General features: G+C 38.8%; 1 protein-coding gene across 2 annotated transcripts in view; it reads right to left on the minus strand.

Annotated features, from left to right (window-relative positions):
* LOC107571545 (cadherin-2-like) overlaps positions 1 to 13,115 on the minus strand; it is a 44,743-nt gene extending 31,628 nt beyond the window's left edge. For both annotated transcript variants that reach the window (XM_016257868.1, XM_016257869.1), the window contains exons 1-2: positions 12,907 to 13,115; positions 9,065 to 9,173 (exon numbers count right to left, since the gene is read on the minus strand). In XM_016257868.1, the coding sequence (XP_016113354.1) occupies positions 9,065 to 9,173; positions 12,907 to 12,954 (157 nt within the window). In that variant the 5' untranslated portion in view covers positions 12,955 to 13,115. The remainder of the gene's footprint in view (positions 1 to 9,064; positions 9,174 to 12,906) is intronic.
* Between the last annotated feature and the right edge of the window lie 242 nt (positions 13,116 to 13,357).

Consider the following 13,357-nt stretch of genomic DNA (forward strand, 5'->3'; position numbering starts at 1 on the left):
ATATATATATATATATATATATATATATATATATATATATATAGTATATATAGTATCGCCAAACTAAATATTGTGATACTCACGTGTATCGATATTTTCTTACACCCCTAATTTATAATGCCAAAAACCATAACAGTAACACTATCTAAGTCTTATTTTGAAAAATTCTGTAAGAAACAGAACAAAATTTACTGAAAATCTTCCCCTTCACCGAAGCTCACAAATCAAACTAGTCAGTTCACTTGGCGGCAATAATGTATAGGTATTTCATTTGACCTGTGACAACACGGAAGGCGACGCCACGCCCATGTAGTGCGTGTGATGGTGTGCAACTACAAGGATGGAGCAAAAATAAATAAAATTTGATAGTGTTCCAGTATTCCCATCTGCTAGCATCTATACAAACATGCATATGAAAGAAACTATGACATGGAGAGACACCACAGCGGCCATCTTGGAAACCCCAACAATATTGTATATTAACATATAAACAGGAAATACGTAAATTTAGGGAAAATGTAGAACATGTATTAATGAAGTACAAAAATATAGACTACAGAACAAAACAGGAAGAAAATAGATTATTAAGGGATTAATAGAAATAGGAGAAAAACAGAACATCATAATAAGGGTGATTTTTAAATATTTACAAAATACACAATTATTCATAGAATTTAGTATAAGAAATTGAAAGCCATGAGGCTACACACTTCGGTATAGTAGGAGCATTCATAAAAATCATGGCATAGTTTGTTTTTAACTATTTGCAACTATTTAATTTTAATCACATATTAATCATAAATGCATTTATTCAAACTGTATGAGATGTATGAGATTGAAACAAGTTAGATTTATTGATGATAAATGCAAAAGTGGTTACTGTGTTCCGTGTATGTAAAACACATGCACTTTATTAGTACTATTACAGAAATCCAACCTGTTTCTTACCTGTGTTATGTATGACTAGTGCTAGGTATCGAGTTTGATGCTTTTTAGGCACCGACCGAATTGCCTCGGTACTATCGAGTATCGGAAAATGTCTTGTCGTTCGGTACCAAATTTCGATACCTTTGGGGTTAATCAAGGAAAAACACTAACGTTAGTTGTGTTCAATTTGGCGCGGTGCTGCGCAGACCGATCGGTGTTTGACATAAAAGTACCGCAAGAGCGATTCAAAAGCTTACGGAGAAGTCTGCTCTCATGGTACTTTGAAGTCAAACACGAATCGGTCTGCGCACCGCTGCACCAAGTCGAACACACTAGTTTACGCAGACCGACGCCCAGAGACGCGGCTCACACGTGAGGCTGTAGTGCATAAAAGCGTCCGACCCCCCGTAGATGTAAGGCTACGTTTACACTAGTGCGTTTTTTCGTTTTAAAACAGCTTTTTAAATTGAAAGAGTTCCTCGTTCCTACTGGCGTTTCCACTGCATAAAAGATCTCCGTCCACACTACAAAAACAAAAACCACCACTGAGTGTTTGTAATAACTTCCGATCGCGATCTAATGTGCCTTTAATGTGCCTCATATAATGTTGCTGAAATATGTTATTTGTAGCCTTTTATATATCGGGCTAATCTACTGCTTAGCTTTTCTCACATGAACATCTTGTATTGTTATGAAAATAGGGAGAATAACATGAAAATCACATTCACATCATATACTGTCGTAATCGTGTGTTTATTAGCTTCATGTTTCTTCCGTAGGAAAGTTTTTCTGGGTTTCTTATGTACAGAACTGAACACGGAAGTGTAATGGACATTTGTCATTGGAGACAGGGTGGGTAATAAACGCGTAATATGATTGACATATGAGCAGCAAATGAGCTTCCTCTGAGTCAGCACAGCGATCACGGAAGAGAAAACACAGACAGACAGCACTGGAAGCAGCTGCTCATCAGTAAAACAGTGGAAAATCTATAGAAATTATGATTCTGTCTGAACTATGCGTTTTAAATAGAAAACGCATAGTTTATTAAAACTATTTGCACTGATTTATTGTGTTGGTTACATTTTGTTCCTTTGTGCTTTTTTTGTTCCTTTGTGCAGTGGCTCGGGAGTTAAGTATTTGAGTCTGTAAAAACGTCAACAAGCTGAAAAAAATTTAAGGTTTTTTTTTTTTGAGTAATGTAATCTTGTTAAAACAGATTTCATAAAATTGGTATCGGAAAAAGTATCGTTCAGGAACCGGTATCAAAGTCAAGGTATCGGTATTGAAAAATTTTTAACGATACCCAGCCCTATGTATGACTGACAAATATGAATCAAGTTTATACATTTATTCATGTAAAACTGTGTAATCCAATTTTATATGCAATTCAAATAGGTCAGTTTTAAGTTTAGGCCAAAATATGGCAACATGCACCTTATAATGCTGGATGTAACCTGACATAAAACAGAGAAGACATTGAATGATTTCAGTTTACTTGGTAGAATGAACTACAATGATAATTATTCAGATTTTTCTTTTTTTTTTCTTTTTGATGTTTAACATTGCAAACTACCATCCATTGTCAAGAGCTGCTTGTCCATTCTGCTTAACATCTCCTTTTGTGTTTCACTTAAGAAAGAAAATAACACCGGCTTGGCTGTCACCAGACTAAGTAAATAATTTTTTGGGTGAACTTCTGCTTTATGCTGGAGAACAGAAGTCACATGAGTCGGTCCAATTATCACCTCCTGCACCCGCTAACTCCTGTGCCAGCTATGTCTTTTCTCATTAAACACCAGAGAAATCATTTTTAATCGCCATTCCTTACTCTCCTGTTGTGCGTGTGTGCGTTTAAAAAAGCGGACCCATATCGGGCACAGCTGCGATCCATTGTCCTGTATTAAGGTCATGCTAGCTTTACCTCGATCCAAATATATCCCTCCATCTTACGGGAAAATGCAAGAATTCCACTTCACATTCTCTCCCCTCGCTTAGCTGCTGACACACCTAAATTGGTGAGCGAGCTGATAGCAGAAGCAGAGGTGTGAGGAGAAGGGGAATGAGAGGAAGAGTGTCATAATGAGGGGATGAGAGCATTCGTTTGAAGTGAAGATGGACACATGCCAGTCCAGCTGTCCCCTCTCTGATGTAGGCTATCCTAACTCCTGTAAAAGCACACACACACTTAGACTGAGGGGGAAAAAATGACGCATTTGTCTGAGACATACCAATCTAGGCTTATCCTGCTTGTCGGGGGCTTGAGGGTAGGGGGTACTTACAGCTGTCAACCGGTGGGCTCTGATGGCATTATACATCCATATATACGTATACACACAAACACACGCATATGTGCAAAACGGAAATCCAGTGTTGTTGTCAGATGCCATTAGGATGGGATTAACCCGTCGTTGACCATTATCGAATAAAATGCCGTGAATAGCTCGCACACACATGCACAATTACGTCTATGGCTGTAACCCTTTAAGGGTGAAGATTAGAATAACACAAATACCAGCCAGATTAATGGTGAGGGGGAGGGTGTTTTGGACGGGTGGCGAGACGGAGACGGGGTAACGTCTGCAGGGTTCGCTGGAATGTGTGTGTATTTGAAGTGTGTTGATTTGCATTCTTCACGTCTGTGGTAGCCGTACGCGCCACAAGTCAAGGCAACATAAACACTAATAAAGCATTAAAAGAGCTCCTGCCAGACATTTGAAACCATCCAACACACACACACACAAACACACACACAACTGTACGCTAAGAGTGTGTGTCCCATATCTTCCCTCTGCAGTATGGGAGAAGGAGAAATTTGGCAGAGCATGAAATAGACCACGGCCATAGGAGCGCATCTATACACACACACACACACACACACACACACACAGGGAGAAAAGCATCGCTCCATTCAGTGGGCTGTTTTAGCACTGTGGTGTTTTGTTTATGAGTACTGTGAATCATTGGGGTGGTATTGATGACATCATAATTGGCCTTGTCATGTAACTGTGACACACTAACAGGATTCAGGAGTGATTCATAAATTCACAGCCACCATCTAAAATCAACAAGAAAAACAGTAAATCCAGTCATTTGTTTCTGTCTAAACGGTTTTCCTTCTTTTAAGTAGAAATGTGAAAAACAACCTATTAAAAAAAAACTAGTTAACTAGATAAAAAAAGAGTTTAAAAACATTTGGTTAACTAGTTATTATTGTAACCCTAACCCTAACCCCAACTATACATATGATTTAGTAACTATTCATAAATTCACAACCACATCTAGAATTGTTTTAATTATTTTATTGTCTCATCAATCAAATCATATTATTATTATTATTATATGAACAAATCATATTGTAAACAAATTATTATTATTATTACATGAAAACAATTGTATACATATATAAAACTAATAAATATATTATTATTCTACTTCTTAATAATAATAATAATAATAATATAGCAAAAAAAACTAGATGAACTAGTCCTCACTAACTGACTAGTTGGTTCTTGGACTAGTTGACCATCTTGTTTTACACCCTGACTGTGCTCTCCATTCCACTCCAGCATTTGGATCAAACCTTCATATCTCTCAATCATCCTCTCCCCCGAAAGCCCCTGCCTTGGCCTGATGATTGAAACCAGACTTTAGTGTAGTTCAGCCACCCCCGCATTCTCCCAGCGCTCCAGCACGCAGTCACCCCGGCATGCCCCCAACCGCAAACTCCAGGCACGTCGAGGTCAGCAGCGCTGACCAGTGTGTGTGTGTGTGTGTGGGAGAGATCGTGAGCAGTGGGCTTCTGAACGGCTCTGTTTAGCAGCGGTCAGTCTACGATGACACATTGTGGCCCAAACACACAAAAACAGCCTTTTACAGTCAGTGCTGCATAAATACGAAGTTAAACATGCTCAGAAACAGAGCCAGAGTCACGTCCCAATGGAGATCTCTTAGGCTCACCGTGTAACCACGCTATGATTAGCATAAATGCCACATAATTACCCGTTTCCTGCAGTTAAACACCATTACTGCGTAAATGATGTCAATGCCTTCTGTTCAACGATCAATAATCCTCTGAGTATGACAACTCAAACCACACCCAAATTCCCTCTTTTTCTCCTCTGTTTCTCTCTCTCCACCCCTCCCCTCCCCTCGATCTAATATGGTCAGCACAGTGGGAAGGAATCCATCATTACTAAGGAAACTAGGGCATCCCGTATGAACTTGCGTAGTCGTTTGAAAGCATGTGTGTGAGTGCTTGTGTATGCGTGTGAGAAATAAAGTCATGAGCAAAATTAGAGACAACAGAGTTTTTGGGTCACCTGACCTCTGACAACAAAAAGCCTGAGAGAATGGAATCAGCCAGTTGCCATGAGACCAAAGCACCCAATAATAATCCCCCAACAGTCAAAAGGGGGCTACGTGTGCATGTGAGAGACAGATAGAGAAGGGCAGAATGACTTGGTGTTGTTTGCTTAGCGTTCCAACACCCTCAAGTAGCCTTGAAAAAATGGCTCAACAATAAAGACGGCCTGAGCCCAGTGGGAGAGTGTTTCAGGCCAGTTGACAGCACATTCACTTGCTCTATTGGCCCACTGTTACACTGTAACTACATATTATGTTCATTATTCAGGTGTTGTTGTGCCTTTTTATTTTATTTTTTGGTGATGTACTGAACATTGTTGAATTCTGTTGATTTAAATGTCAACCTTTTATTATTTCATTAAAAATATTAAATAAAAAATCGCCATTTTTATTTTCTATAAATATATTTTAAATGATTATATATTTAGTATGTATATATATAATATTGTATATACGGTTTCATTATTATTATATACAATACATTTTATTTAAAAATATATTTACATTAATATATTGTAATTATAATATATTGTATTTTATAATAATATTTTTCTAACACATTTAAATATGTCACCAAGGTAATGCCATGCCTTGTGGTAGTCTTACACAAGTTAGAATGGGTTAAAAATGATAAACAAATCAGTTTTCCATTTTTTATTAACTATATTGGTAAATGAAATAAAAAAAATTAAATTAAATAAGCTATACTTATTTAACATAAAAATATAAAAATATTATATATTTATATTTTTACATTTGTATTTCATTTTTTATTTATATTTAACTAAAATAAATATAAATATAAATAAATTTATTTAAATAAATATATATAAATAAGTTTATTTATATTTAATATAAATATATTAAAATATTTTATATTTAAATTTATATTATATATCATATTTTATAGTATATTCACATTTAATTATAATAAATTCTATATTTTACATTCACATTTTCTTAAATATGTAGGTAGGTAATGCTACGACGTGACAACCTTTTCCATGTTTTCAAAATTATTTTATTTCAAATAAAGTACTATTTATCAAAAAAATCCTGAAGAAAAATGTATCACAGTTTCCACAACAACTGTTTTCATCATTAATAATAATAAAACATTTTAAGACCAAAGAAACAAAATGAGCGTATTAGAATGATTTCTGAAGGATCACGTGCTGAAAATTCAGCTTTGCAGTAACAGGTATAAATTACATTTGAAAATGTATGCTGTAGAAAACAGTTATTTAAAATGATTACTGTTTTCCGATCAAAATAAATGCAGCCTTGGTGATCATAAGAGAATGGCAATGTATTCAGAAAATAGAATAAAATATACATGTTTATTTATGTGTAGATATTGCTGTTTACTACTATGTATGTATATTTAAGAAATAAGATGGAAAAACATGCTTTGATTTTGTCAAACTAAATGTTTACTGTATTTCATTTCTTACATTACACATTTTGAATCTACTTAGAAAACAATGGCTATTGTCAATTGACATGTACAAATATCAAAATATAATAAGTCAAAAGACTAAAAAAAAAAGCCATGTTTTTTTTTACTTTGTATTTACATCTTCCAGACCCAGAGGAAGCGAATTAAAATCCTTTAAAGCAGCAAAGCCAGCATAAGCACATTCTTTGGGTAGGAATCACCGAGTGGGCTCAGTGAGACAGCACTAACTATACATTCCTCTGTCCCACTAAAAAAGAAAAGGAGGGACCGAGGGGGAGAGAGAGTGAAAGAGAGGCTGCAGGGGAGAAGAGAAAGTCTTCATCCCCAAGTCATTTGCCTAAAAAGGATGTGATGAATGAATGTCAGAGACACAAATCATCCACCTCATGTTTAACAAGAGACTCCCCCAGTCCTCAGTAAGGGGGGGGAGATGGAGAAAGAGTGAAGGGGGAGGGAGGATGATGATGGGAAGCAATTTTTTGTGTCCTTTGGCAAAAGGCACTGTGCGTAACAGAGTTCACATTGACTTGCTAACCATACAGGACTGAAATGGTAATGAAACGAGAGCCGCTTTTGTGTTTGTGTGGCCAATGCGATACAGCTCACCTTTCCACTGAAAAGGACATAAGAAGTGAATCAGTGAGTCAACTGTGAGATCAAATGACTGGACTGGTCTTTGTGAGCGCGATACAAGTTGGCTATCAGCAGTTCCACACACACACACACTCACTTGGGAAATTCCTATCAGGGTGTGATATGTCGACTCTCAATGTGAAATTTAAAGCAATGTTATCACTTTTATTGTAATTGTCACAGATGTGTGTGCGTGTGTTTGTGAGTGTGTGTGTCCCACAGTTCGCAAATAGACCTCGAGAGGCACAAAGCTACAGCTTGCGGCCGTCTGTTCATATTCCACGACTCTCTCTTCCACAGTAACCCATGAATAAGTCAGCGATATGGAAATGTAAAAATATGTCGCTTGTTAGAAGTCGCGTAACACTTTTAGACAAGAAAAAGAATAACTCCAAGGCTCTTTGGGACAAAAATATTTTGCTTAGTGACGCACAACCAAAAAATATTCCGCCGAAACAGCAAAAAAGTAGTTTTGGTTTCAGTCTAAATAGTTTTTGAGGGTTGAAATCATTGACTGAAACAATGATGTTTAATTAGCGTGTCTCTGATGGCATGTTTTGACTGTTTCAGTGTCTATTTCATCCACACAACTTGAATAATCTTCAACAGGTAAACATGTCAGCAGTGTGGACGCATTTCACTGTGACCAAAAATGATGCCACAACCGTAAAAAATGAAAGATTTTTTTTTTGGTTTATTAGAGTATAAGAAAACACTTTTCAGTCTTTCTAATTCTAAATTTCAAGCTTATTTCAATGTATTACTTGTTATTTCTTTGTGAAATTTACTATAAGTTTCTGAGTAAACATTTCTTCACCATTTGTTTTTTGTTCTTTTAATGTAACATTTGTTCAGCTGAAATATCAGGAGACGGCTTGCTGCAAAAGAACTTTACTATGGCTGGTTTAATTCATTACCTGAGAACATGACACCTTGCAGGCATAGTTCAATTACCCAAATTTAATTACTGAAACTTTCGGCTAAATAAAAACTATTATTAGTGTTTCCGTAAAAAAATCTTTTTGGTGCATCACTTATTTTGCTATAACATATTTAGACTGAATCACAAGCCATGGGTGTAACTGGTGGTTTAGTTTCGTTTATCTGCTGAAAATATCAAACATAGTTATGCTCTTTGTACGGTGTTGTAATTAGACGTGACACGCGGATGTTATAAGGCCTCCAAAGTTTACAACCGCAGCACAAATGTGGCCCCTGCCAGATTGATTGAATGTATTGAGATGGCTGACTGGGATCTGTGCCATCGACTGACTGTATGGATACGGGCTGGTCTAATCAATGCTATTGATCACAGCAGGGGGTTTCAAGCACGGTGGGGGAGGGTGATTCAGCCCCCCAAATATTTCACACTGTGACCCTTCAAAACACATTCCACCAAAACACTGAGCTGTTCTCCTCCTCCTCCTGCTTTTTTATTTCTCTCACACACATATCCCCCTTTATAAACACCCCCTGCTAAAGCAACCCTAACACTTAACCCCCTCCCCCCATCTCGTTCTTTCACATACACGCATAAAGCCCACCCTTCCCCCATCCTCCCTTCTCTCTCTCTTTCTCTTCCCAACAGAATCAGGGTGGAAACCGAAGCCGAGGGAGCGCTTTGCCGCACCAGTTCACTTGCCGTTTATTAGGAGAATAAATGCAAACATCTCTGTTTACCTTTGAGCAGAACTTGTCCCTCGATGATGACGTCGGCGGTCATGACGTTGTACTCGTTCTCGGTGAAACCCGGCTGACATGGCATCGCTACCGTGCCCTGGACCGCCACCTGCCAAAAAACACAAAAGCACCAGACAAATTAATCCCCTGATTAATGGTGATTAATAAACAGCACGTGCCAACCTACACCACAGCAGGAGCCAAATATCCAGAATCCCTAGAGGAATCGATGGACATAACGATCACGCTCTTTCACCATAAACAGAGGAAATGAGGCAGAACTCTGCTCAAGAAAAGCACCGTGATGAGACTTTCCAGAGCCGTTGAGTCCATTGATCACGCTCCAAATGAACTCTTTGAATTACCAATGCTATTGTATTTTTCACCGATTACTCGCTAATTTGCAGCAGATCAGCGAAATTAAATAAGGCTTAGTGAAACCCGGCTGACATGGCATCGCTACCGTGCCCTGGACCGCCACCTGCCAAAAAACACAAAAGCACCAGACAAATTAATCCCCTGATTAATGGTGATTAATAAACAGCACGGGCCAACCTACACCACAGCAGGAGCCAAATATCCAGAATCCCTAGAGGAATCGATGGACATAACGATCACGCTCTTTCACCATAAACAGAGGAAATGAGGCAGAACTCTGCTCAAGAAAAGCACCGTGATGAGACTTTCCAGAGCCGTTGAGTCCATTGATCACGCTCCAAATGAACTCTTTGAATTACCAATGCTATTGTATTTTTCACCGATTACTCGCTAATTTGCAGCAGATCAGCGAAATTAAATAAGGCTCATTGCACAACGATATACTGCATTGCTCTAATTCTCCTCTTTCAAGGATAGCGAGGGGTTTCTCTTTCACCTCCTCCCCCTCCGGCACTAGGGCATCTGTTATTTTGAGGTAGGTGTAATTAGACTGATGAGGTCAGGAGAGCGAGACGTTAGAAAAGCAGAGCTGACCAGGCTACGCACACTCTACCTTGAATGGCATGGTCTGGTGGAGCACTTATCACATAAAAACACAAACACACACTCACGCAGCTGGCGAAAGCGCTCTGGCGACAAGTCACAAACCCTCCTTTATGGTTTACGCTTAAAAACAGGCGCTCACACCTAGCATTTAACGCTCAGGACAAAGCCTTATTCATTCTCGACTTGTATTAGAAAAATATACAACCAGCTTTGAGTCATTCCATCTTAATAGCATGAACAGCATCTGATATGACACCCAAAGTCAGGATCTCAGTGAAGGCAAATAGGTGAATTTGGATTTTAAAAGAGGCTTGAGAAGATCAAAGGTGACGTCCACTCTGTGAAACAGCCTCTTTGTGTTGGAATAAGATCAGAGGCTTGAAGAAGACGGCTGGCTGTGTTTGTTAATGACCCCATAGTCAATTGATCAAACATGTTAATTACTTGTTAGCTCAGTGGATGCTGACTTAATGTCCTACACAAAACGACTCATCCAACATTTGCTTTTGTGCTAACAAAGATCACCATCAACCATGAGCTGATCAGGTTTTTGATGTCGTCATCATCTCCATCTGCCTTGCTGATGATATATCTGCAGAACACCTATATAAAGCTGGCACTACAGGGGTGTGTTTGAAAATCTGACTTTAAACTGTCCTGTCAGCAATTGCTTAGCAATATGCTGCCTCTGCACATCCACACAGAGTGAATGATTCTAGATGGAGCCGCACTAGCGGCCCTGCTGACATGAAGAATCAGAGGCAGAAAGAGGCAGCAGATGCTATAAAGCTAACGGTGATCGAATAAAGGCACTGTCACTATGGCTTTATAGTGCCTGAGATAAATTACAATGAGATTTGTGTTTAGAAGTTACAACTAAACCTATTGAAAAAAAGTGCAGTGATTATTTTTTCGCTAACAGAATCTTTTTTTTTTTTTTTTTAAGATTCTTTTACATCATCACTTCGCTCTTGACATTATGGTGTTGCATATTACATGCTCAGTCTAAACATTCTATTAATTAGGCTATATTTTTATTAATACGTCTGTTTATTATAATTACACGTGTTTCAGTTCAGTTTGTTGCAGTGATGATTTAGTTCATACAAACATTAAGCCATTTAGAACGTAAATATAATTTGTATTTACATAGAACAATATAAAAATCGTTCGTATCACTTGGATGAAAACGTTTTCGTTATAACAATGTTATTTTTTTTAAACAACTGCTCACTGTATGTGAATTGTTCTTCAATCTAGTGTTAAACATATTGCCAGTGCGTTTAATTCTTTCCTATTGAAAAAAAGTGCAGTGATTATTTTTTCGCTAACAGAATCTTTTTTTGTTTTTTTTAAGATTCTTTTACATCATCACTTCGCTCTTGACATTATGGTGTTGCATATTACATGCTCAGTCTAAACATTCTATTAATTAGGCTATATTTTTATGAATACGTCTGTTTATTATAATCACACGTGTTTCAGTTCAGTTTGTTGCAGTGATGATTTAGTTCATACAAACATTAAGCCATTTAGAACGTAAATATAATTTGTATTTACATAGAACAATATAAAAATCGTTCGTATCACTTGGATGAAAACGTTTTCGTTATAACAATGTTATTTTTTTAAACAACTGCTCACTGTATGTGAATTGTTCTTCAATCTAGTGTTAAACATATTGCCAGTGCGTTTAATTCTTTAACAGGCTCGTTACGAATCGGACGCTTCTCGGTTCAATAAATCAGCGAGTTGTTGGCTCGAGAACAGCTCTGCCCAATTCGCCCACAGAACCGGTTCAAAGATTCACTGGAAAGATTCGACTCAACATAATGACTCGTTCACTAATCGGACATCGCTATCAAACAGCAGCTGGGTTTTAAACATGTGGAACCGTTATATCACACACAAACAGATGTAAAATGCGACATTAATGTTACACTTTAAAAACATGCCGCAATAAGACATTTACGAGGCCAGGACTGCAACTTCTGCCTACTGCAGACCACAAATACAATAAAAACATTGAAACCAGGGCCAAATGTTAACTTTATTGCCATGCCGATTTCACACGTTTGCTTCCATCATAACATAACAATTTGCTCGCAATTCCTCATCTGAAACAGCATGACTGCTCCCTGCGTTCAAATCTTAATTCTGCTGGACTCTGCATTTTCAGAAATTCAGAGGGCAGCGGACCCGAAACCTGACAGCACGATTCATCTGTCCGATCGCTGATTCGGGTCAGAGTGATTTGTCATTTTTGGGTTACGCACAGAGCTGTTGTTCGCCGTGAGATTTCGCATTTGCACATCTAAAAGAGACAGAGTCGGCGGAAGAGGACACCTCAATGGGCTGTTCATTAACTGAGTATTGTTACATTTGTTTCATCAGTCGGAAAGGGACCACTGTGACCTAATCACCTCCCCGAGGGCAACTTTCCCATCTCGTGCCAAAAGAAACGAGAGCGCGTTTGAAAACCCGCATTCATCTGCGACTGGCTCCGGTTCAGCACGGGACGGTTTAAACGGGGCTGCCAGTACGGCTACACAACACACAACCATCGCACACGGAGTCTAAACCTCCTGTGAATAATTATGAAGCAAGAATAATACAAATAAAGACAAACGGAAAATCCCATAGTACCGAATTTGATCTAGGCATATCGCCCTATTTAAATGTGCTGCCACTAAGCAAAATTGTTTATTTTTATTTTGACTAATAAACGCACACAAATAATTCCTCCACAGTTTACAAACACCACAGAGTATAAATAGCAGCAAATACGCCAAAACCCAAACATAAAGCAGCACCGCTACAACGCGCAGCTCGTGCGCTTTTCGGACCCTCGATTTTACCTGCAGAGCGGCGAGAAGCCCCAGCATCACGCCTCCCGAACGGTACATCGTTTAAATTCCGTCCTTTGTGAAGCAACCGATAGAGTTGGCCGTTTTCCGCTGCGTTATAATGTTCCGTGCGGTAGCGGCGGCATGTAGCGACAGAATCGTCCCTCCGTCTCTTTCTGGCACTGATCAGTGCTGCTCTCGGTCTGGTACTGAGGCTCCGCTCGCTCGTGCAGTTCAGCGGCAGCGCAGCGCTCTCAGCGGCGCCCTCTAGCCGCGCTCAGTGGTACTGCGCCAGAGAGGGGGCTCCTTTCCTTGTCACCCCCTTCAGCCTCCGGAAGTCACAGCGAAGAAGACAAGACCCCGCCTTCTTCACTACAACAAAAGGAAGATCTTCTTTCTTTAACCCCGCCCGGCCCCTTAATGCCCACTAATCGGCAAAAGGGACTGAGAATTCCTGGATTTA

This window comes from Sinocyclocheilus grahami, unplaced genomic scaffold, assembly GCF_001515645.1.
Source record: "Sinocyclocheilus grahami isolate Dianchi unplaced genomic scaffold, SAMN03320097.WGS_v1.1 scaffold1611.1, whole genome shotgun sequence".
Lineage (NCBI taxonomy): Eukaryota > Metazoa > Chordata > Actinopteri > Cypriniformes > Cyprinidae > Sinocyclocheilus > Sinocyclocheilus grahami.